This window comes from Meles meles, chromosome 17 (genome assembly GCF_922984935.1).
Source record: "Meles meles chromosome 17, mMelMel3.1 paternal haplotype, whole genome shotgun sequence".
NCBI classification, from domain to species: domain Eukaryota; kingdom Metazoa; phylum Chordata; class Mammalia; order Carnivora; family Mustelidae; genus Meles; species Meles meles.
The window spans coordinates 43,797,059-43,822,736 of record NC_060082.1 but is presented as its reverse complement, the minus strand read 5'-3'; the positions used below and the strand labels follow the sequence as shown (position 1 = coordinate 43,822,736).

Sequence of the window (25,678 nt, the reverse complement as noted above, 5' to 3'; positions counted from 1 at the left end):
TAAATGGGGGAATACAAACAGTTGAAATTTCGGGAACATGGACCTCATTTGTCCCTCTGCTGGTAATGATAGGATTTGATGAGTATTTGCTGTTTGCGGGGGACGCTGTGAGTTCCCTAAGTTCGTTGTCTCACGGGAGCTTCTCAACAACTCTGCAAAACAGCTCCCCTCCACCCCCCTTTTACAGATGTGGAAACTGAAACTCAGCGAGTTTCATCCGCTGACCCGAGGTCCCCCAGTAAAGGGCAACATCACTGCTTCTCACCACTTAGCACTATGATTATTTATTTGTTCCTTCATATAGAAGAGAGGTCTTTATCTTGTTACAACAATTACCGTGGATAGTAATAAACGATGTGTTTTAATGTCACAAGCATCTATAAATTCTAAATCTGGTATAGTTTAAGGAGAAACCCACATGAAATTAATATGTTTTTTAAATGACAGGTTTCTCAAAGTAGTTCTTGAACTAACAAATTATATTCTTCTCAATATAACTACAGATAAGGTCCAATTAATGACTTACGGGTCATTGAGCCATGTTTACCAACATCAGCATTGCTCTTCCATTGGAGTAACTGTACATGCATAATGGGGAGGGACGCCAAGGAGGTGTTCACACAGCATGCCCTCGTGTCTGTTTAGCTCAGGAAGGCTATTCTGAATGGAGGGGGAGTTAAAATGGGATGATCTTGTTCTTGGATATACTCAAACAGAACACAGTCAGAAGATGATCAATCTTTCTAATTTCTTAGTTCACTTGTCATAGGACAGGATTCGAAGGTTATTAATTTCTTAAGCACAGTGTCATTCCTCTCGCTGCCTAATTACCCTCCAAACAAATGCATAGATGGTCCTGGAGAAAGGTTCTGGGATATCTCAGATTTTAATGTGGTATCTCACTTAGAAGCTTATCGCCAGTGACTCTTACCCTGACCTATCTAGGAGAGGATCCACTTAGAGGAGGAAGCCCTCCAGAGGCCTCAAAGCACTTACCTGCAGAGAAAGGTGAGAGGCTCTGTATGGTCACATAATGGAAGGGGACTCAGTTTGCAGGCTTAAGAAGCTGAGTTCTAAAGGGGGCAAAATCAAACTGGGATACTTAAGATCTTTATACCCAACCCTCTACCAGAGGTGTTTCTTCCTAATCTGTTGGGTTGAGTTGACTGCATAGCACATTGATGGAACAACTTTTTATCTTGAGTTTCCTACCGTGTTAGGTGCATCGAGGATTACAAGCTCGGTGTGGATGGTCGCTCTTGCCAACTCATCACGGAGACCTGCCCAGAGGGAGGAGACTGTGGAGAAAGCAAGGAGGTTCCCATGAACCAGACCCTCTTTGGGGAGATGTTCTTTGGTTACAACAACCATTCCAAGGAAGTGGCTGCAGGACAAGTGCTGAAAGGAACATTCAGGTGAATTTCGTGTCTGTGGAACTGGTTACTCAGGGCGACTGATGGAAATTCTTCCCTGAAGAGCTTTAAAGTCAGCTTTGCAGCTTGGAGCAAGGTGAACAGGATCCTAAAAGGACAGGTTGTGTTCTCTCCCATGGTCTTCTCTTTCCAGAACCCAGGAACCATGCTTCCTCTGGGTGAACAGCAGAGCATTCAATAAATTTCTCTCTTGCCCAGGTGGGGACTGCAAGATTTTCCATGGAAGCCACGAGAGAGATTCTGTTTTGTCCTGAGTAGAAAAATCAGTGTGTGAGTCAGTCTAGAATAGCAGCCCTCAAGTATGGCCCATGGATCCTGGGCATCTCTGAGATCCTTTCAGGGGATTTTCAAGGTCCAGCCTTTTCCAACCACAGAGAGGCTGGGTTTTCTTCATTCACATCAACCCAAACAATATCTTGCAATCAGCTGCATGCAGAGGTGAGAATCCAGCTATCTTCTTGTAAGTCAGATAGTTTAAAAAATTGCAAAAAAATATAAAAACATTCTTATTTTTCATAATAAGTTCAGATCTAATAGGGTGATTATTGTCATTTTAGATGGACTCATACATATTTCTAAAATATCTCATTGAATTTCTAATATGGTGAATATGGACAGATAGAATCCATACAAACAATAGCTACTTGGAGGTTCCTCTATTTTTAAAGCTATAAAGGGGTCCTGAGAACAAAATGTTCGGAGCCATTGATTCAGAGTATTTCTTGGAAATTCTCCATTTGACCCCTGTTCCTATTCTCTCTTGGGCTGTAAGAGTACATCTTTCTCAGAACTCATGCTTTCCAGGAGATAATGATGATGACAGAGAGGAGGAAGAAGAAATGTCACAATACAGGCCAGCAATTGACAACAACCTAGGCCTGGACTCCTACGAGCAAACCCATATTAACTATTCAAACCTGTTCCTATTTTTTTTTAACCTATAATGTATTATTTGCCCCAGGGGTACAGGTCTGTGATTCATCAGTCTTACACAATTCACAGCACTCACCATAGCACATACCCTCCCCAATGTCCATAACCCAGCCACCCTGACCCTACCCCCAGCAACCCTCAGTTTATTTTGTGACATTAAGAATCTCTTATGGTTTTTCTCCCTCCCCGGTCCCATCTTGTTTCATTTTTCCCTCCCTGCCCCCATGACATCCCGCCTTGCCTCTCAAACCCTCATATCAGAGAGATCAAATGGTAATTGTTTTTCTCTGATTGACTTATTTTACTTAGCATAATACCCTCTAGTTCCGTCCATATTGTTGTAAGTGGCAAGATTTCATTTTTTGATGGCTGCATAGTATTCCCTTGTATATATTTACTACATCTTCTTTATCCATTCATCTGTTGATGGACATCTAGGTTCTTTCCATAGTTTGGCTATTGTGGACATTGCTGCTGTGAACATTCAGGTGTATGTGCCCTTTGGATCACTACATTTTGTATCTTTAGGGTAAATACCCAGTAGTGCAATTGCTGGGTCATAGGGTAGTTCTGTTTTCAACATTTTGAGGAACCTCCATGCTGTTTTCCAGAGTGGCTGGATCAGCTTGCATTCCCACCAACAGTGTTGGAGGGTTCCCCTTTCTCCGCATCCTCACCAACATCTGTCGTTTCCTGACTTGTTAATTTTAGCCATTCTGACTGGTGTAAGGTGGTATCTCATTGTGGTTTTGGTTAGTATTTTCCTGATCCCATGTGATGTTGAGCACTTTTTCATGTGTCTTTTGGCCATTTGGATGTTTTCTTTGCAGAAATGTCTGTTCATGTCTTCTGCCATTTCTTGACTGGATTATTTGTTCTCTGGGTGTTGGGTTTGATAAGCTCTTTTTAGTTTTGGATACTAGCCTGTCATCTGATATGTCATTTGCAAATGTCTTTTCCCATTCTGTCAGTTGTCTTTTGGTTTTGTTACCTCTTTCATTTGCTGTACAAAAAAGCTTTAGATCTTGATGAAGTCCCAGTGGTTCATTTTTTGCCCTTGCTTCCCTTGCCTTTGGCAAAATTTCTAGAAAGAAGTTGCTGTGGCTGAGGTCAAAGAGGTTGCTGCCTGTGTTGTCCTCAAGGATTTTGATGGATTCCTGTCTCATGTTGAGTTCTTTCATCCATTTTGAGTCTATTTTTGGGTGTAGTGTAAGGAAATGGTCCAGTTTCATTCTTCTGCATGTGGCTGTCCAGTTTTCCCAACACCATTTGTTGAAAAGACAGTCTTCTTTCCATTAGACATTCTTTCCTGCTTTGTTGAAGAATAGTTGATCATAGAGTTGAAGGTCCATTTCTGGGCTCTCTATTCTGTTCCATTGATCAGTGTGTCTGTTTTTGTGCCAGTACCATACGTCTTGAGGATGACAGCTTTGTAATAGAGCTTGAAGTCCGGAATTGTGATGCCACCAACTTTGGCTTTCTTTTTCAACATTCCTCTGGCTATTTGGGGTCTTTTCTGGTTCCATATTAATTTTAGGATTATTTGTTCCATTTCTTTGAAAAAATTGATGGTATTTTGATAGGGATTGCGTTAAATGTGTCAATTGCTTTAGGTAGCATAGACATTTTCACACTATTTGTTCTTCTAATCCATGAGCATGGAATATTTTTCCATTTCTCCATGTCTTTCTCAATTTTGCTCATGAGTACTTTATAGTTTTCTGAATACAGACTCATTGCCTTTTTGGTTAGGTTTATTCCTAGGTATCTTATGGTTTTGGGTGCAATTGTATCAACTCCTTAATTTCTCTTTCTTCTGTCTTGCTGTTGGTGTATAGAAATGCAATTGATTTCTGTGCATTGATTTCATATCCTGACACTTTACTGAATTCCTGTGTGAGTTCTAGCAGTTTTGGAGTGGAGTCTTTTCGGTTTTCCACATAAAATATCATATCATCTGCAAGGAGTGAGAGTTTGACTTCTTCTTTGCCGATTCAGATGCTTTCAGTTTCTTTTTGTTGTCTGATTGCTGAGGCTAGGACTTCTAGTACTATGTTGAATAGCCGTGGTGATAATGGACATCCTTGCCGTGTTCCTGACTTTCGGGAAAACTCTCAGTTTTTCCCCATTGAGAATGATACTCACTGTGGGTTTTTCATAGATGATTTTTATGATATTGAGGTATGTATCTTCTATCCCTACCCTGTGGAGAGTTTTGATCAAGAAAGGATGCTGTACTTTGTCAAATGCTTTTTCAGCATCTACTGAGAGTATCATATGGTACTTGTTCTTTCTTTTATTAATGTATTGTATCACATTGATTGATTTTGGGATGATAAACCATGCTTACAGCCCAGGAATAAATCCCATTTGGTTGTGGTGAATAATCCTTTTAATGTACTGTTGGATCCTATTGGCTAGTATTTTGGTGAGAATTTTTGCATCTGTGTTCATTAAGGATATTGGTCTGTAATTCTCCTTTTTGATGGGGTCTTTTGTTTTGGGATCAAGGTCATGCTGGCCTCATAAAATGAGTTTAGAAGTTTTCCTTCCACTTTTATTTTTTGGACCAGTTTCAGGAGAATAGGTATGAATTCTTCTTTAAATATTTTGTGGAATTCCCTAGGAAGCTGTCTAGCTCTGGGATTTTGTTTTTCGGAGATTTTTGATGACTGCTGCAGTCTCCTTACTGGTTACAGGTCTGTTCAGGTCTTCTATTTCTTTCTGGTTCCCTTATCGTAGTTTATACGTCTCTAGGAATGCATCCATTTCTTCCAGACTGTCAAATTTGCTGGTGTATAGTTGCTCCTAATATATTCTTATAATTGTATTTCTTTGGTGTTGGTTGTGATCTCTCCTCTTTCATTCATGATTTTCTTAATTTGGGTCCTTTCTCTTCTTTTTGATAAGTCTGGCCAGGAGTTTATCAGTCTTATTTATTCTTTCAAGGAACCCAGTTTCATTGATTTGTTCTCTTGTTCTTTTGGTTTCTTTCATTGATTTCTGCTCTGATCTTTATGATTTCTCTTCTCTTGCTGGGTTTAGACTTTCTTTGCTGTTCTTTTTCCAGCTCCTTTAGATGTTAGGGTTAGGTTGTATACTTGAGATCTTTCTTGTTTCTTGAGAAAGGCTTGTATGGCTATCTACTTTCCTCTCAGGACTGTATTTGCTGTGTCCCAAAGATTTTAAACAGTTGTGTTTTCATTATCATTTGTTTCCATGAATTTTTTCAATTCTTCTTTAATTTCCTGGTTGACCCATTCATTCTTTAGTAGGATGCTGTTTGGCCTCCATGTATTTGAGTTCTTTACAACTTTCCTCTTGTGGTTGAGTTCTAGTTCCAAAGCATTGTGGTCTGAAAATATGCAGGGAATGATTCCAATCTTTTGGTACTGGTTGAAACCTGACTTGTGACCCAGGATGTGATCTCTTCTGGAGAATGTTCCATGTGCACTAGAGAAGAATGTGTATTCTGTTGCTTTGGGATGGAATGTTCTGAATATATCTATGATGTCCATCTGGTCCAGTGTGTCATTTAAGGCCTTAATTTCCTTGTTGATCTTTTGCTTGGATGATCTGTCCATTTCAGTGAGGAGGGTGTTAAAGTCCCCTACTATTATTGTATTATTGTTGATGTGTTTCTTTGATTTTGTTATTAATTGTTTTATATAATTAGCTCCTCCCATGTTAGAGACATAGATATTTAAAATTGTTAGATCTTCTTGTTGGACAGACCCTTTAAGTATGATATAGTGTCCTTCCTCATCTCTTATTACAATCTTCGGCTTAAAATCTAATTTGTCTGGTATAAGGATTGCCATCCCAGCTTTCTTTTGATGTCCATTAGCATGATAAATTGTTTTCCAACCCATCACTTTAAATCTGGAGGTATCTTTGGGTCTAAAATGAGTTTCTTGCCGACATATCAATGAGTCTTGTTTTTTTTATCCATTCTGATACCCTGTGTCTTTTGATTGGGGCATTTAACCCTTTTACATTCAGGGTAACTATTGAAAGATATGGGTTTAGTGCCATTATATTGCCTCTAAGGTGACTGTTACTGTCTATTGTCTCTGTTCCTTTCTTGTCTGTTACTTTTAGGCTCTCTCTTTGCTTAGAGGACCCCTTTCAATATTTCCTGGAGGGCTGGTTGAGTGTTTGCAGACTCTTTAATTTTTGTTTGTCCTAGAAGCTTTTTATCTCTCTTTCTATTTTCAAGGGCAGCCTAGCTGGATATAGTATTCTTGGCTGCATATTGTTCTTGTTTAGTGCTCTGAATATATCATGCCAGTCCTTTTTGGCCTGCCAGGTCTCTGTGGATAGGTCTGTTGCCAATTTAATATTTCTACTATTATATGTTACAGACCTCTTGTCCCAAGCTGCTTTCAGGATTTTCTCTTTGTCACTGAGACTTGAAAGTTTTACTATTAGATGATAGGATGTTGACCTATTTTTATTGATTTTAAGGGTGGTTCTCTGTGCCTCCTGGATTTTGATGTTTGTTCCCTTCACCAAATTAGGGAAAATTTCTTCTATAATTTGCTCCAATATACCTTCTGCCCCCTGTCTCTTTTTATTCTTCTTCTGGGATCCAATTATTCTAACATTGCTTTGTCTTATGGTATCACTTACCTCTCGAATTCTCCCCTCATGCCCCAGTAGTTGCTTATCTCTCTTTTTCTCAGCTTCTTTATTCGCCATCATTTGGTCTTCAACTAATTCTCTTTTCCACCTCATTTATCCTAGCAGTAAGAGCCTCCATTTTTTTATGGCACCTCACTCATGGCTTTTGGGATTTCAACTTGGTTGGATTTTAGTTCTTTTCTTTCTCCAGAATGGGGTTCTCTAGTATCGTCCATGCTTTTTTTGAGCCCAACTTGCACCTTGATAATTGTCAGTCTGAATTCTAGTTCTGACATCTTACTAAAGTCCATATTGATTAGGTCCCTAGCCATCAGTACTGCCTTTTGTTCTTTTTTTTTTTTTTGAGGTGAATTTTTCTGCCTTGTCATTTTATTGAGATAAGAATAGATGACTGAGAGAATAAAAAACTAAAAGGGTTACAATGACCCCAGAAAAATATATAGTACCCAAATAAGGAGAGAGAGGAGACCCAAAACTGGGGGGAGAAGAAAAGAAGGGGGGCGCAAATATATATACATATATATATGTATGAATGTGAATGTAACAGAGCCACACACTTGGTTCTGGGTGTATTTTGGTCTGTAAGAAGAAACTGCCTCCAAAAATTTTAAAGAAAGAAAAACTTATGTATATATAATATATATATACACACACAAAAATAAGGATAAACACGATGAAGGAATGGAATATGACTGCAAAGATGAAATTTTAAAAAGATTCTAAAATAGGAATTGATAAGTCAAAAATTGGCTGAAAAAAGGAAAAAAAAAGAGGAAAGAATGTGATCAGGCTGGAGAGTAGAACAAGGCCATGTACTAGATTTAGGGTATATTTTGATCTGTTAGAAGAAACTTTATCCCAAAATTTTAAACAAAGAAAAGCCTATATATTTATTAAAAATAAATTTAAATACAATGAAGGGACAGAATATGACTATAACAATGTACATTTTAAAAGATTTTTATAAATTTTATAAAGGCATTTTATATTTATTTATAAATATACAGGTATTTATAAAGAATTTTATAGAGGTATTGATAAGATAAAATAGTTTAAAAACATTAAAATAGGAAAAATTTTAAAAATAGAATAAGAAAAAAATTTTAAAAATTTAACTTTGAAAGACTAAAGAATCATGAGAAAAAAAGCCGTGAATTCTATGTGCTATATTCCATAGCTCTTATGTTTTGCAGTTTTCATTGATCAGTGAACTTGGTCTTGGCTGGTTGTTCTTGTTGATCTTCTGTGGAAGGGGCCTGTTGCAGTGATTCTCAGACGTTTTTGCCCGAGGTGGAATTACATCGCCCTTGCTGAGAGGCAGGCTGAGTAATCTGGTTGGGTTCGCTCTCGGGAGCTTTTGTTCCCTGAACGCTTTCCATAGAGCTCTGGAGGATGGGAATGAAGATGGCGGCCTCCCAGTCTCCAGCCCAGAGGAGCAGAGAGCTCAGGGGCCCCACTCCTTAGTGCGCCCTTGGAGAAAAGTGGTCAATCCCTCCCCTCTCCCTGGCCACGCTCTGAGCTCACCTGCCCTGTGACCGGGCGTTTCTATCTCTGGCACACAGCCCTGTTTGGAGTATCCAAACCTCGTAGATTCCTGCATTGCTCCCGTACCACTCCTCCTGTAGGAGGACTGAGGGGAGTTTTCCTGGGTCTGCCACTTGTGGGGTCCCTCCTCGAAGAGCAGTGGCCTGACTGTCCCTCAGATTATGGCTTAAGGTAACCCTGAGCTGAAAGCCCCATTCTCGGCTCCATCTCTGCTGCCGGTTTCCCTGCTCTGATCCCTGAGAGCTCTGCCACACTCAGACACCTCTGGTCTTTCTGTGACCCTGAGGGTCCTGAGACCACACTGTCCCTGGGAGGGCTCCATCCTCCCCTTAGCCTCTGGAGCAACGTTCCTCAGTGGAGCTGACTTCTAAACGTTCCAGTTTTGTCCTCCGCAGCTCTACTGCTTGCTGGGAGCCGCCCCTTCCCCCGTCATCTACCTTCCCCTGTGTTGCCTTGGATTCATTTCTCCCCACGTCCTACCTTCCAGAAAGTGTTCGCTTTTCTCTTCCTAGAATTGCTGCTCTTCTCTTCGATCTCCTGTTGAGTATGTAGGTGTTCAGAATGGTTTGATAACTATCTAGTTGAACTCCTGGGACCTGATGATATCTAGGTCTCCTAAGTCCTCTGCCATCTTGCTCCTCCCCTCCAAACCTGTTCTTGACATCTGTTGTTTCTGTTATAGACAGTAGACTTTACTAATATTTCTGCTTTAAGGCCGGGATTTCATTTGCTGGTGACAAGCAGTAAGTTGTCATAACTAATCTTATAGCAGCTAGAATTTTTTCTGTAGTCTAGAAATGAGAGTGCATCTGCCTAGTCTTGTGGCGTGGGGATCAGTGTGTAGGGCCTGGGATGGGTGGGAGGGAAGAATGTTCTCAATCTTCTGAGCAGACTTTTTCAGCTGGTTTCTTTCTCATCTGTCCTACCCCTCACCCTGCCTCTCACACCCTGTCCTACTGCAGACATGTCCATCAAGTGGGGTTCAGTGGGAGGAGAAACTTTTGGTCCAGGAAGAATTTTTTATTATTGGTTGAGGTGTAGATTTGCCCACCAAGGAGTGGGGTTCACCTTAACACTCTGAAATGAAAATCTGCTTCTGTTTCCAGACAAAACAACTTTGCTCGAGGTTTAGATCAGCAACTGCCAGATGGTCTTGTGGTGGCCACTGTCCCCCTGGAGAATCAGTGCCTGGAGGAAATCTCGGAGCCCACCCCTGACCCCGAGTTCCTGACTGGTGAGTGTATCTCTTGTCCTTTACTCAACAGGCAAAAACCATGCAGCTTCCACCAGTTTCATCAAATCAAAACTCTTGACCTCTCTTGTTTTCATTTTGAAGCTAGTGATTTCCTTAATACACAATAAAAGCTCAATTCTAAAACACTCTAGTAGGATTATTTGTCAGTCAAATTACATAAATTATTGTATAATCATCTGCAAAATGGTCTAATAATACATTTCCCTCCTAGTCTTATTGGGATCCTTTGAAAAGAGATGGCATAATAGAGGGGTACAAGTTCAAAGGTCTGAGGGGAGTAGGGGAAAGAGCGTCAGAGAGAAAGTGGATGGCTACCATAGCCTAGATATCTCTCACTGGGGCCACTGGGTTCCCTGACAGGTACTTATAGACCAGTGTGAGGGAGGAGAAAATGACAGAACCTTGTTGTCAAATGACCCTACCTTTGAGTCACAGCTCTGCTGTTTTCTAGTTGTGTGACTTTAGACAATGCAGTCTCTCGGGGGTTTATGGCTCTCATCACAAGTTGGAGATAATGTTCCTCAATGCTGTTTGAGCCCAGTGACATTCTTCTCCTGGGCTCATTATGGAACTAAGGTACGTGTTGACTGGAAGAGGCAGGAGCCTTAAGGGTTGCTCCTCCTTTATGGGCCTCTGAAGAACACTCACACCACCTCCCCGCAATACCTCCTGGACTAAAGAAGGCACTTCAGAGGGTCCAGTGGGCCCATAAGGGGCAGCCAACCAGGAACTCAGCATCGCTTGCTAGGAAGTTGGGTGTGAGCTCAGTTTCACGGCTGGTTTGCTCATTTCTCCATTACTTTTCTCTTCCTCGTTCTATATCTTCCTTATCCTTTACCTTTCTGTCCTTTTTCTTTACTTTTCTGAAGAATGAATGTGCTGAGGCAAGCCTTTTCAAGATATCAAGTTATGTTTAAAGCTTTGTTTCAGACCCGAACCAGATTAAAGGTAGGTTTGTCTGAGGGAATATTGTGTAGCAAATCACGTAGACTCTGGAACCTGACAGCTGGGCTCCACTCTTCACTGGCTACGTGACCTGAGAAGTTGCCTACCTTCCCTGTGTCTCAATGTTTTTACCTGTGAACATGAATATAAAATCGTCTTCCTTATAGGATGGATATAAAGAATAAATAAGTTAATATTTGTAAAGCTTTTAGAATAGTTCCTGATGCATAATGAGATGCATATTTGTTAAATAAATAAGTATATCAAGGAAGAAAAAGAACATGAACCTTCAGACGACCAATTAGTGTTTTTACTATAGAAACAGAGGGAGTAAGAGAGAAAGCAATTTAAGTATATTCTGGACCAGAAATAAATGTCATCAAAATCAGTTGCTGTCTGAGAGATGACACACTCACACAGACACATACCCTACACGGAAAAAATTAAAACGCAGCCTTTGGACATATGTCTACAGCTCCCATCTCTAGTATTAGAGAATCTGGTTTTCTCGCTTCCACATTGTTTGCTGAGAAATACTCCCTGCGTGTGTGTAAAATGCATATAAAGGGAAGTGTGAGGTGCCACATGCAAATAGGACAGGTTCCACAGAGAGATAGGTGTCCTCTGTCGCGAGAGCCACCAAGACCTCACACTTAAGAATTTACTGTGGAGGGCGCCTGGCTGGCTCAGTGGGTTAAGCCTCTGCCTTCAGCTCAGGTCATGATCCCAGGGTCCTGGGATCAAGCCCCACACTGGGCTCTCTGCTTAGCAGGAAACCTGCTTCCCATCCCCCCCACCCCCCGTCTCTCTCTCTCTCTCTGCCTGCCTCTCTGCCTACTTGTGATCTCTGCCTGTCAAATAAATAAATAAAATCTTAAAAAAAAAAAAAAAAAGAATTTACCGTAGAGGTGAGGAGATTTTATTTACTTCAGCTGCTAGGCTGGGAGGACATACAGTTCTCCTGGCTGCGACCTGAGGCTTTTTTGGAGGAGGACGTGGCTAGATCCGAGAGACATCAGAAGACCACATTTGAATCTACATCTTTGGAAATAAGGAACAAATCCAAACTGGGCCCTCGTCCATAACAGAAGTTTCTTTCTTCCCAGTCCCCTTTGACCTCTCCTAATCTGGCATCTCGGAGGTAAAAGGAGCAGAAGGATGTCCCTATGGATCACTTGTATTTTTTCATGACCTTGAGAAAGACAAGTCTAACATTTGATGTCCAAAGGTTCAGTCCTGTTTTTTGGTTGTTTTTTTTTAAAGCCCAGAATGACTAGAAGATTTAAAGAGATGGTTGACCAAATTTCTCCCATATTAACTTTCTAGTTCTGGTAACATTTTAATGTATCTTTCCTGAGAATCACAGAGAGAATATCGTATGTTGCACTAGGTGCCATTATAGGTCATAATCCCCATAAACCTACAAGCTTAGAGGATTTTAGAGCTAAAGTGATCTTCAGAATCTTCAACCTCAGCATTCACTAGCCCAGTGGTATTTTTTCATGAAAAACCAGTGCTCCACTCATAAAAAGGTTCTTTCTTTAAATACATTGGGAAAGACTATAGTATCTACCTCTCAGCAATTTGCAACACCTTGGCCTAGAGAGGCAGGTCCCAAGCAGCCCTATAGTGAAGAAATACCTTCTACTTCACTTGATCCAGCAATTCCCCAACCTGTTTAACCAGAGAATCCTTTTACACATAATAACTATTTCTATCTTCCAGAATTATTGGTTTGAAAAACATTCAGGAAAATACTGATGTGCTTTATTTTGCTGGGTGCTTCCCTCTGCATCAAAGTAAGAGTTAAGAACTCTAAGCTTCACTACACTTTTCAGTGTGACAAGTTGTGTGGCAATAAATGAAGAACAACCAGATTACAGCAGGTGAAGGCTACTTCTTCAGAGCTGGCTCTAGCAAAGGAATCAGCCACAATCGCTTGCATTTTGGCCAGGACTGAAGGGCAGGCAGAGGAGTAGGAGAGCTTTAGAGGGAACAAGGGAGGGCTTCAGGTGTGCCCTGATTGGAGGCTTTTGGTGGAATGAGGTATTCTAGGTAGATGTTAAGGGGTACATATTTGCCTTTCTCTGGTTGGACCCAAGTTGGAAGCAAGAACAAAATTTGGGAAATCTATCAGTTATCGTCAAGTCCCGGTCACGTTCAGCCAATTTTTACAGAGCATCTTGTTTGGCTTCCTGGACTGGTCATAAGAGATAGTGCTCTGACTTCTCTAAGTCTGATTTATACACAGTAGACAAGCTGTTTGGGCTGGTTCCTATAGACAGGAGGTTGGTTTCCAGAGCTTTTTGTGACAGGTTATGGGTCAGAGTTCTATTTTTGTATATGGTCTGGCCATTGCCTGTTTGTATTTTGAGTCTCTCAGTTGAGAAAAAGAAGAATCTGGAGACAGACCAAGGAGGGAGAGGAAGCTGCTGGACACATTCATGGGCTAATGGATGCCATAATTGCTAAATCTGTGTGAACAGTTAGAGCTGTGATCTCTCTGGAACTTCTTCAGGTTCATCTGAAAGAAACAGACTTTTAGAACTCTTGGGCATAATATATTTCCATGACATTTCCAATAAAATAACAGGAGAAACCAATCTTCCCTCTTCCCTTCCCTTCCTTTCTACTTCCCTCCTTCCCTGCGCAGAAGTCTAGTCAGTCGTTCCTTTTTTTCAAGCATAGGTAGGGGAAAGCATGTTCTTTCTTGAGAAAACATAGAGATATATTGTTTGAAAAAAGAGTCATTGAAACATTGAAAGACATATTCCCAAATGGTAATAAAATAAAGTAAGAAACTAGACCTGACTACATGTTAAGGGCACATTAAGAGAGAGTCCTGTGACTGAGCTAGAAAATATGTACTTTAAGATATCCCTTTCTTTTTAACTAATGGGCATATTATCCATATGCAGGCACAGAACCACACCCCCCAAGCACTGACAGTTCTGCTCAGTAGGATTGTTGTTCAGCAGCTAAGCAACGGAGCTCTGTTTGGCTCATTATGGGTGAAAATTGGACACTGTAATCCCTTCCTATCGCCTGACATCCCTGCTTTCTTTATTTTTTTCTTCACTCTGTTGTTCTGAACTCAAGCCTAGGAATTCATAACAAAAGCATCTGGGAAGAAATGGCCAGTGTACACGATTAGGGGTGACGAGGAAGATGACAATTACAGATGCCATGTGCATACATATGATGCTTTGTTTTTCCTCAGCCTCCTTTTATGCCCAGAACTTTGCCGGGTTCTGGCAACTCCCTGTGAAGTAGGTAAGATGACCAGTTTCACCACTTTTCAGGTAGGAAAATGGGAACGTAGGAATTACCTAGCTCAAAGTCACAGAGCTGGTCGGAATTAAAGGATCAAAAAGGAAGCAAGAGGGCACCTTCACTAAGCCTCTCACTTGATAGCTGAAGACATGGGCAACCCGAAAGCAGGTAGCTAGAGAGGAAATCAGCCCAGGTCTAGCAGGAAAAACTGCCCCTCCAGCAACATTGCCGGTGTTAGAACTCCCGCCTCCTGGTTTCTTGCCTGTTTCTTTTCCCACTAGGAAACAACTCCATTAAAGGGAATGTTTTCCAATATCCTGAAAAATCTTCATCGATTGGGCTTGCTATTTTTTTTTTATTACTAATAGACTTTTTGAAATAACAGCAAGCTAGTGTGGGGACGTAACTAGAGAAGGCACATACATACAATAGCTCTAAAAACATGCACATTTATGCTCTAACGAAATGTGCCTTCCAGGTATGTGACTGGGGTGTTAATCCCATAAATTTCACATTTCATTTATATGCTTTTAAAATTAACCCAAGGGTGAAAAGCCAGAGTACGTAGGAGGATGATGTTGTCACATGCTTAATGCTCCAGTAGAAGAACATTCGGGGGAAAAAAAAGAAAAAAGTACTGAAAACTTTCTTTTAGTTTCAAGTAACTTACCCTTGATTGCCCAAGATGAAATTTCAGCAATCCATTCACTAAGCACCCCTTCTGACCTTTTTGCTTTTTGCCTTTCCGATAATTATTCCTGTATGATTCACACCAAAATGGAAATTTGGCAGTTACTCAGCTAATTTGATCAGAGTTGACAAGCAGCTAATTAATCCCGCCCCCTCTTCATCCAGTTTATGTATTAAATTAGTTGGTTTAGCCTGAAGGAGTCCTGGGTCACGGTGGCAGGATAATGCAGTATATATGTATTATTGCCATTATATTTACACACATTATATAATAATATTTATACATAGTATCTATCTAAAGTTTCTATACACATCGCCAATCTGTTTGCATTTACACACATGCATACACATATATATTTATTCCTATAACTTATACACAGCAAGTGTTAAGCCTAGAAATGAAGCTAAAATTGGTTTTCTAAGCTTAGCAAGGTAATTTTTTTTTAATTCCTTGTGGTCTAATTGTTTTGTTTCTGTAGCATTTTATATTTAAAGGAATGACTAGAATTCAAATAGGATTCCACTCTTTCTCTGTGGTACTCAAGCAGGAACAGCCCATTATAGCATGTCAACGCGGCGACAAGCATGTGCTTGTTGAGAATGACTCTGGACAAGTACCTTGGCTTCTCGGTTCTCCCACTGGCAAAAGAGGGACCACAAATAAAGTGTCTGTTGTAATGTCAGGCACACACATGGCAGTCCCTACAGGGGAACCTTAATGCTGCCCTTAGTGACTGAGTCACACCGACCCTGTCCCTCCTTGGTGAGGAAGAAATCAGCATTATCAGCTTCAGAGTAATTAAAACTTAAATACTGAACACAAATCAGTTAAATGGGACAGAAAAATCAATGTTACCAGGTACGTGAGCTGAGTCAATTACAACACCTATTAAAGAGAGTAAAACTAGCGTGCGTTACAGTAAGCCTAGAATTTCGTATAAATTTACTAAGGGGAAAGTATAGAATGGTTATGAACCCTGCCCTGTCTCAGATACATTGGGAATGCCATCCTGGATCCACCTGGTGGCCTGGGGCCCTTAAGCAAACACGCTTTCTGGGCCCCAGTTTCTCCGTTTATGAAGTGCAAATCCTAACACCAGTCTTGCCATGATCAAATGACTTTATGTATGCAGAGTGCTTAGCAAAATGTGTGCCACAGAGGAAGGGTCCAATAAGTGAGAGCTGTTGTCACTGTGACTCCAGATATTATCTCCATCAAAGAATGCTTTCTCGTTTTCTCACAATGACATCTGCTCACCGGGTAGACTTGGGACCTGGGAAGCAACCACGCGTACTGAGCCCCCATCTCCTCTGCCCCCAGGGATGGTGAACTTCAGCGAGGTGTCCGGATACCCCGTGTTGCAGCACTGGAAGGTCCGGTCTGTGATGTACCACATCAAACTCAACCACGTGGCCGTCTCCCAGGGTGAGCACAGCAGCCAGCCGTCCCTCCCACTTGCTCCTGGGGCAAGGAGTGCCCTTTCCAAGGGCACAAGACTTTTATCCCATTGTTGCAGATATTGTCAAAAATGTAGCCGCTTCATGAGCCACATAAACTACCTGCTCAGATTTACCCTTAAGGGCAAACACCAGGAATCGGATCGTTGTCTAAAGATAGATTAGATGGCAAGTTTTATCTTGGACTATAGATGGGATGGAAAGGGGGGAGGTGTCCCCGGGAAGATAAATAACTACTTTATCTTTCTTCCTCGGGTCACACTGTGTACAGAGAAGATATGCAAAAGAGACTTTTTATAAACTGACAGAATAAAACCTTCCAAATGCAAAAAGCACCACTTAAAGTTTTCATATAATGAAAGAAATACAGAAAAAGAGCAAGAAAGAGGTGGGGGGGGAAGGTGGGGGGAAGATTAGAAAACAGCTTTTAATGGTCCCTAAATAGCAAGTGAGCAAAAGATAGATGATAAATAAGAGAGCTAGATACCTAATAAGCTAAGGGGTAGTGAATTCCAAAAACCAGGACAAACTGTTTCAGACCAGTGGGGCACCTTGGGCAAGTATTCTTGACATTTGAGCAGTAAATGCCTTGATCAACTTTTTCCTAACACTTAAGCAATCCTAATGTGCAATTTGCAGATGGGAAAGTTAATTGCTATAAATAAAGCCTTAGTATAGGTACACATCTCCGTTCCAACTCATCTCCTTGGACTAGGAGAACCTTACTCAACTCCTTCCTCTGAAGCCACCTAAAGAATGTACCAGACGGGAAGTTTATGCCGTAGAGTCTGGTTTCTCCGTGTTGGATGAAGAGGTAACTAGAGTGTTGGCCTGGGATGACAAGACAAGGAGAGGGATCTTCAGGTGAGCAATAGGGAGGTAGAGCCCTAGCGCCAACAAGAGAGAGCTAAAAGATACAGGACCGAGAATTATAAAGAGGGAGTGAGACATATACTCACGGAAAGGTAAAGCCTTACACATAGGGAAAGAAAATGCATTAAGGATCTAGAACATTTTCTTAGGACACAAGCGGACTCAGAACTCTGTTTATTTTAACCTGAAAGGAAGGGATTGGGATGGGGAATCTTACTGAAGTCAATTCTGTTGTACAGAAAAACCTCGAAAGAACTAAGCTACTCCTCATTCTAGGAAAACGTAGCAGTAGAGACTCTGTCCTGTGCCCATGCTGAGCCTGCTCCCAGCACAGGTGGTGTGCACACTGGGAGTTCACAGTGGGATATCGCTGCAGCCACAAGCCTTTCAAAGCCACACGGGGCACCACGGGTGATGAGAACTTCTGCACTCGGGCTCTCGTGCCTGGGTGAGGCTCTACCTTGTCCTGATAGCACACAGGTGTGCACAAAGGCAAGCTGACTAAAGCTGGCCAGGTTCAGAAGTTACAGGATTTGGAAAATCTGTCATGGGCTATCTTTCCAACCAGTATAATTCTCCGAAACAGGAAAGGCAAATCTATGGAGATTTGGCAGGGGAGGCAAGAGGAGGACGGACAGATCTTTTCCTCCACTTGCCATCTTCCTCTCCGCATACTTTTGATTTTCTGAAAAAAATATAAGCAGTATATGAGTGACTTTTCTCACCCCTCTTCATCCATTATCTTCCCAATACCAGTGTCTGTGTCTGGGGTAATATTCTACCTCCCAAAACTCTTTTGGTCACTACCCACAGTTAGAATACATTTTTTTTTTAACACCATGACCTTGAAATATGCACACTCCCACATACACACAACAGAAATTTCGCGAAGCAGGACTTCATTTTACGATGTGAAATGTTCTTTGCTGGTATTTGTGTTTCTATTTTAGACTCTGCTATCCTTTTTTTTTGTTTTTTTGAAACGCCATTATTTGAGCTCACTAAATTGATTTAATGTCATGACTTAGGATTTGAAAAAGAAAAAACAACACTGACCTAAGGAGGGAGTTAGATTTGGTCACTGCTCTCCCTGCACAAAGTTAACAGTGTAACCAACTGGCCGGAGAGACACTCACTGAGGAAGGAACCTGTCTGACTTAGCTAGCTGGAAATGCTCAGCTGAGAGGTCCTGCCAACTCTCCAGCACCGCTGTGGGCCACGGGGCTCTTCCGCTTTGGAGGCTGAACGGCCGGGGAATCCGGACACCCCTGTACGTCCTCACTCTTGCGTGATGTTTCTCCGTAGCCCTCAGCAACGCGCTCCACTCCCTGGACGGGGCTACGTCGCGCGGGGATTTTGTGGCCTTGCTGGATCAGTTTGGCAACCATTACATCCAGGAAGCTATCTACGGCTTTGAGGAGTCCTGTTCCATCTGGTACCCAAACAAGCAGGTGCAGCGGCGACTCTGGCTGGAATATGAAGACATCAGCAAAGGTGAGTGATGAGCTCGTCAGCGGCTTCAACACCCTGAGCAGGTATGGCTGTCTGGGTGCGAATCATAGGCCCAGACCAAAGAAGTCTGTCGGCAAAGGGCTCATTCAGATGTTCTGTGCCCATCCATAAAATGGCCAAGTTTGGGGCGTTTGGGGAAACTTTAGATACAGGATGGGGTCACAAGCGTATGGTCACTGTGTTCGTGATCATGGACAGAGTCCTCTAGAGGTTTCTACCAGGCCCCATGTGTTCTGCTGTCATAGCAAGGGCGAAGGGTTCAACTGTTTGTATGGACAGGGGAGAAGCAGGAGAGTGTTGGAGTCTCCCTCGCTATGTCCTACCTCTGCCCTTCCTGGCTGGCAACTCCATCCAATAACCACAGAGCAAACCTCTCCTCACTCCACCCTGCCCTGGGTGTAGGCCCATGTTTTCCCCACCGATCTGTGCTAAGGAGGGAATCTCCACAGGCTCAGGTGTTGACACGGCTCTGGATAACAGCCTTACCAGTATGTCTTTGTCCACCGTTGCAGAGCAAGTTAGCATTCAGTCCCAGTAAGTATAAGAAATGGGAATTATTCAGACCTTCTGAATTCACCTTCTGGTTTGGGAGGAGTCCCGGCGGTCAAATCTGTATTCTGATCAACCAAGACTGGTGTAGAACTGCCGTTCGTGGAATTTCTTCTGAGCTTACCCTCGTGGCGCTCTGATGAGGCCGAGTACGGTTGTGCGAGTTGCTAAAGGGCAAGCGACGGCATTAGCGCAATGGGAACTCAAGAAGGAGGTCGTCCTAAGATTGAACGATCAAGAGTGCCTCCGTAACGAGGGACCCCCTGTGTCAGCGACGCTGCCGTGGAAAATGTGGCCCCCTGGCTGAGCTCTCTTGACTGCCCCAGCTCCATACAGATTTCTGTTTTGTCTTGCTCAAGGGGTGGCAGAGGCACGAGGGCCTCTCTCACGGCGGGGCATTTCCTTCCGGAGGAAGCAAGAGGCTTGTGTCTGGGCTCTGGTTGTTGCAGGCATTTCCCTCCAAGCCCTGATTCCCCTAAACTCAACAACACAGTCACAGGCTTCTAGCATCCTTTCAAACTTCAGTCTCTGAAAATGGTTCTGATTCCAATTTGCCAAGAAAGGAGTGTCATGTAAGCAAATGCAGATAAGGCCAGTTCCAGCTGGCAAAGCTTTCTTACATTTCTATGCCAGAGCTTAGTGATTGAACCAAAAGGCTAATTCCTCCCCTGTGTCTGTTTGCCAGTGGTTCAGGGATGGCCAGGTTCTGGGGACTACTGGGAAATGAGGGTGACCTTCCCCAGAACGTCTGGTTCTGTCCCTTTGCATCTGTCCCGAGCTTTGGGGTGTCCTTGAAGTTCAACACTGAGCCCAGGAGGGAGATGTATCCATGACCTTGGCACTGTGCCCTCCCCATGTTGAGTTCAAGCCATTCTGACCATGGAGGCGTTCATTTCGTCACACTCCAACCGGTGACCTTACTTCTAAGTGTGCTGTATACAACCCCTTGCTGTTACTGATCGCAGAAGGTACTCGAACATTTTAATGTCTATTTAGGTCTCTCTCTGTTGTCCCTGTATACCACCACCCTCTCCCAGATCTTACTCTGCGTCACAGGGTTTATCTCTTGTATTGTTTGGTCTGCTTATTACTCTTTTTTTTTTTTCCATTTTATTTATTTTTTCAGCGTAACAGTATTCATTCTTTTTGCACAGCACCCAGTGCTCCATGCAAAACGTGCCCTCCCCATTACCTACCACCTGTTCCCCCAACCTCCCACCCCTGACCCTTCAAAACCCTCAGGTTGCCCCAACCTCCCACCACTGACCCTTCAAAACCCTCAGGTTGTTTTTCAGAGTCCATAGTCTCTTATGGTTCGCCTCCCCTCCCCAATGTCCATAGCCCGCTCCCCCTCTCCCAATCCCACCTCCCCCCAGCAACCCCCAGTTTGTTTTGTGAGATTAAGAGTCATTTATGGTTTGTCTCCCTCCCAATCCCATCTTGCTTCATTTATTCTTCTCCTATCCCCCTAACCCCCCATGTTGCTTCTCCATGTCCTCATATCAGGGAGATCATATGATAGTTGTCTTTCTCCGATTGACTTATTTCACTAAGCATGATACGCTCTAGTTCCATCCACGTCGTCACAAATGGCAAGATTTCATTTCTTTTTATGGCTGCATAGTATTCCATTGTGTATATATACCACATCTTCTTGATCCATTCATCTGTTGATGGACATCTAGGTTCTTTCCATAGCTTGGCTATTGTAGACATTGCTGCTATAAACATTCGGGTACACGTGCCCCTTCGGATCACTATGTTTGTATCTTTAGGGTAAATACCCAGTAGTGCAATTGCTGGGTCATAGGGTAGTTCTATTTTCAACATTTTGAGGAACCTCCATGCTGTTTTCCAGAGTGGTTGCACCAGCTTGCATTCCCACCAACAGTGGAGGAGGGTTCCCCTTTCTCCGCATCCTCGCCAGCATCTGTCATTTCCTGACTTGTTCATTTTAGCCATTCTGACTGGTGTGAGGTGATATCTCATTGTGGTTTTGATTTGTATTTCCCTGATGCCGAGTGACGTGGAGCACTTTTTCATGTGTCTGTTGGCCATCTGGATGTCTTCTTTGCAGAAATGTCTGTACATGTCCTCTGCCCATTTCTTGATTGGATTGTTTGTTCTTTGGGTGTTGAGTTTGCTAAGTTCCTTATAGATTTTGGATACTAGCCCTTTATCTGATATGTCGTTTGCAAATATCTTCTCCCATTCTGTCAGTTGTCTTTTGGTTTTGTTAACTGTTTCCTTTGCTGTGCAAAAGCTTTTGATCTTGATGAAATCCCAATAGTTCATTTTTGCCCTTGCTTCCCTTGCCTTTGCCGTTGTTCCTAGGAAGATGTTGCTATGGCTGAGGTCGAAGAGGTTGCTGCCTGCATTCTCCTCAAGGATTTGGATGGATTCCTTTCTCACATTGAGGTCCTTCATCCATTTGGAGTCTATTTTCGTGTGTGGTGTAAGGAAGTGGTCCAATTTCATTTTTCTGCATGTGGCTGTCCAATTTTCCCAGCACCATTTATTGAAGAGGCTGTCTTGTTTCCATTGGACATTCTTTCCTGCTTTGTCGAAGATTAGTTGACCATAGAGTTGAGGGTCGATTTCTGGGCTCTCTATTCTGTTCCACTGATCTATGTGTCTGTTTTTGTGCCAGTACCATGCTGTCTTGATGATGACAGCTTTGTAATAGAGCTGGAAGTCCGGAATTGTGATGCCACCAACTTTGGCTTTGTTCTTCAATATTCCTTTGGCTATTCGAGGTCTTTTCTGGTTCCATATAAATTTTAGGATTATTTGTTCCATTTCTTTGAAAAAAATGGATGGTATTTTGATAGGGATTGCATTAAATGTGTAGATTGCTTTAGGTAGCATAGACATTTTCACAATATTTATTCTTCCAATTCAGGAGCATGGAGCATTTTTCCATTTTTTGGTGTCTTCCTCAATTTCTTTCATGAGTACTTTATAATTTTCTGTGTATAGATTCTTAGTCTCTTTGGTTAGGTTTATTCCTAGGTATCTTATAGTTTTGGGTACAATTGTAAATGGGATTGACTCCTTAATTTCTCTTTCTTCAGTCTTGTTGGTGTACAGAAATGCAACTGATTTCTGTGCATTGATTTTATATCCTGACACTTTACTGAATTCCTGTACAAGTTCTAGCAGTTTTGGAGTGGAGTCTCTTGGGTTTTCCACATATAGTATCATATCATCTGCGAAGAGTGATAGTTTGACTTCTTCTTTACCAATTTGGATGCCTTTAATTTCTTTTTGTTGTCTGATTGCTGAGGCTAGGACTTCTAGTACTATGTTGAATAGCAGTGGTGATAATGGACATCCCTGCCGTGTTCCTGACCTTAACGGAAAAGCTTTCAGATTTTCTCCATTGAGAATGATATTTGCGGTGGGTTTTTCATAGATGGCTTTGATAATATTGAGGTATGTGCCCTCTATCCCTACACTTTGAAGAGTTTTGATCAGGAAGGGATGCTGTACTTTGTCAAATGCTTTTTCAGCATCTATTGAGAATATCATATGGTTCTTGTTCTTTCTTTTATTAATGTGTTCTATCACATTGATTGATTTGCGGATGTTGAACCAACCCTGCAGCCCTGGAATAAATCCCACTTGATCGTGGTGAATAATCCTTTTAATGTACTGTTGAATCCTATTGGCTAGTATTTTGGCGAGAATTTTTGCGTCTGTGTTCATCAAGGATATTGGTCTGTAGTTCTCTTTTTTGGTGGGATCCTTGTCTGGTTTTGGGATCAAGGTGATGCTGGTCTCATAAAATGAGTTTGGAAGTTTTCCTTCCATTTCTATTTTTTGGAACAGTTTCAGGAGAATAGGAATGAGTTCTTCTTTAAATGTTTGGTAGAATTCCCCTGGGAAGCCGTCTGGCCCTGGGCTTTTGTTTGTTTGGAGATTTTGGATGACTGTTTCAATCTCCTTACTGGTGATGGGCCTGTTCAGGTTTTCTATTTCTTCCTGGTTCAGTTGTGGTAGTTTATATGTCTCTAGGAATGCATCCATTTCTTCCAGATTGTCCAATTTGTTGGCGTAGAGTTGCTCATAGTATGTTCTTATAATTGTCTGTATTTCTTTGGTGTTAGTTGTGATCTCTCCTCTTTCATTCATGATTTTATTTATTTGGGTCCTTTCTCTTTTCTTTTTGATGAGTCTGGCCAGGGGTTTATCAATCTTATTGATTCTTTCAAAGAACCAGCTCCTAGTTTCATTGATTTTTTCTATTGTTTTTTTGGTTTCTATTTCATTGATTTCTGCTCTGATCTTTATGATTTCTCTTCTCCTGCTGGGTTTAGGGTTTCTTTCTTGTTCTTTCTCCAGCTCCTTTACACATAGGGTTAGGTTGTGTACTTGAGACCTTTCTTGTTTCTTGAGAAAGGCTTGTACCGCTATATATTTTCCTCTCAGGACTGCCTTTGCTGTGTCCCACAGATTTTGAACTGTTGTGTTTTCATTATCATTTGTTTCCATGAATTTTTTCAATTCTTCTTTAATTTCCTGGTTAACCCATTCATTCTTTAGAAGGATGCTGTTTAGTCTCCAGGTATTTGGGTTCTTTCCAGCTTTCCTCTTGTGATTGAGTTCTAGCTTCAGAGCATTGTGGTCTGAAAATATGCAGGGAATAATCCTAATCTTTTGATACCGGTTGAGAGCTGATTTGTGACCCAGGATGTGATCTATTCTGGAGAAGGTTCCATGTGCACTAGAGAAGAATGTGTATTCTGTTGCTTTGGGATGAAATGTTCTGAATATATCTGTGATGTCCATCTGGTCCAGTGTATCATTTAAGGCCTTTATTTCCTTGTTGATCTTTTGCTTGGATGATCTGTCCATTTCAGTGAGGGGAGTGTTCAAGTCCCCTACTATTATTGTATTATTATTGATGTGTTTCTTTGATTTTGTTATTAATTGGTTGATATAGTTGGCTGCTCCCACGTTAGGGGCATAGATATTTAAAATTGTTAGATCTTCTTGTTGGACAGACCCTTTGAGTAGGATATAGTGTCCTTCCTCATCTCTTATTATAGTCTTTGGCTTAAAATCTAATTGATCTGATATAAGGATTGCCACCCCAGCTTTCTTCTGATGCCCATTAGCATGGTAAATTGTTTTCCACCCCCTCACTTTAAATCTGGAGGTGTCTTCGCGTCTAAAATGAGTTTCTTGTAGGCAACATACTGATGGGTTTTGTTTTTTTATCCATTCTGATACCCTGTGTCTTTTGATTGGGGCATTTAGCCCATTAACATTCAGGGTAACTATTGAGAGATATGAATTTAGTGCCATTATTAGCCTGTAAGGTGACTGTTACTGTATACTGTCTCTGTACCTTTCTGATCTACTACTTTTAGGCTCTCTCTTTGCTTAGAGGACCCTTTCAATATTTCCTGTAGAGCTGGTTTGGTGTTTGCAAATTCTTTCAGTTTTTGTTTGTCCTGGAAGCTTTTGATCTCTCCTTCTATTTTCAATGATAGCCTAGCTGGATAGAGTATTCTTGGCTGCATGTTTTTCTCGTTGAGTGCTCTGAATATATCATGCCAGCTCTTTCTGGCCTGCCAGGTCTCTGTGGATAAGTCTGCCGCCAATCTAATATTTTTACCATTGTATGTTACAGACTTCTTTTCTCGGGCTGCTTTCAGGATTTTCTCTTTGTCACTAAGACTTGTAAATTTTACTATTAGGTGACGGGGTGTGGACCTATTCTTGTTGACTTTGAGGGGGGTTCTCTGCATCTCCTGGATTTTAATGCTTGTTCCCTTTGCCATATTAGGGAAATTCTCTCCAATGATTCTCTCCAATAGACCTTCTGCTCCCCTCTCTGTTTCTTCTTCTTCTGGAATCCCAATTATTCTAATGTTGTTTCGTCTTATGGTGTCACTTATCTCTCGAATTCTCCCTTCATGGTCCAGTAGCTGTTTGTCCCTCTTTTGCTCGGCTTCCTTATTCTCTGTCATTTGGTCTTCTATATCACTAATTCTTTCTTCTGCCTCATTTATCCTAGCAGTGAGAGCCTCCATTTTTGATTGCACCTCATTAATAGCTTTTTTGATTTCAACTTGGTTAGATTTTAGTTCTTTAATTTCTCCAGAAAGGGCTTTAATATCTCCAGAGAGGGTTTCTCTAATATCTTCCATGCCTTTTTCGAGCCCGGCTAGAATGTTCAGAATCGTCATTCTGAACTCTTGATCTGACATATTACCAATGTCTGTGTTGATTAGGTCCCTAGCCTTCGGTACTGTCTCTTGTTCTTTTGTTTGTGGTAATTTTTTCCGCCTTGTCATTTTGTCCAGATAAGAGGATATGAAGGAGCAAATAAACTACTAAAAGGGTGGGAAAGACCCCGGAAAAATGCACTGTAACCAAATCAGAAGAGACCCCAAATTGTGGGGGGGAGAAAGGGGATAAAAACAGGTTCTGAAAAAAAAAAGAAAAAAAAAAAAAAGAAAAAAATTTAAAAAATAAAACAAATAAAAAAATATAAAAAGGAAAGAAAAAATATATATATTTAGATGAACTAGTCAAAAAACGTTAAAAAAGAAAAGGG

The 25,678-nt window shown here is 41.7% G+C and overlaps 1 protein-coding gene across 1 annotated transcript in view; it reads left to right on the top strand.

The window, feature by feature from the left end:
- ASTN1 (astrotactin 1) overlaps window positions 1–25,678 on the top strand; it is a 328,556-nt gene that overhangs the window by 225,982 nt on the left and 76,896 nt on the right. The window contains exons 13-16 of the mRNA XM_045983425.1: window positions 1,221–1,415; window positions 9,662–9,789; window positions 16,040–16,144; window positions 18,355–18,543. Of these exons, the coding sequence (XP_045839381.1) occupies window positions 1,221–1,415; window positions 9,662–9,789; window positions 16,040–16,144; window positions 18,355–18,543 (617 nt within the window). The remainder of the gene's footprint in view (window positions 1–1,220; window positions 1,416–9,661; window positions 9,790–16,039; window positions 16,145–18,354; window positions 18,544–25,678) is intronic.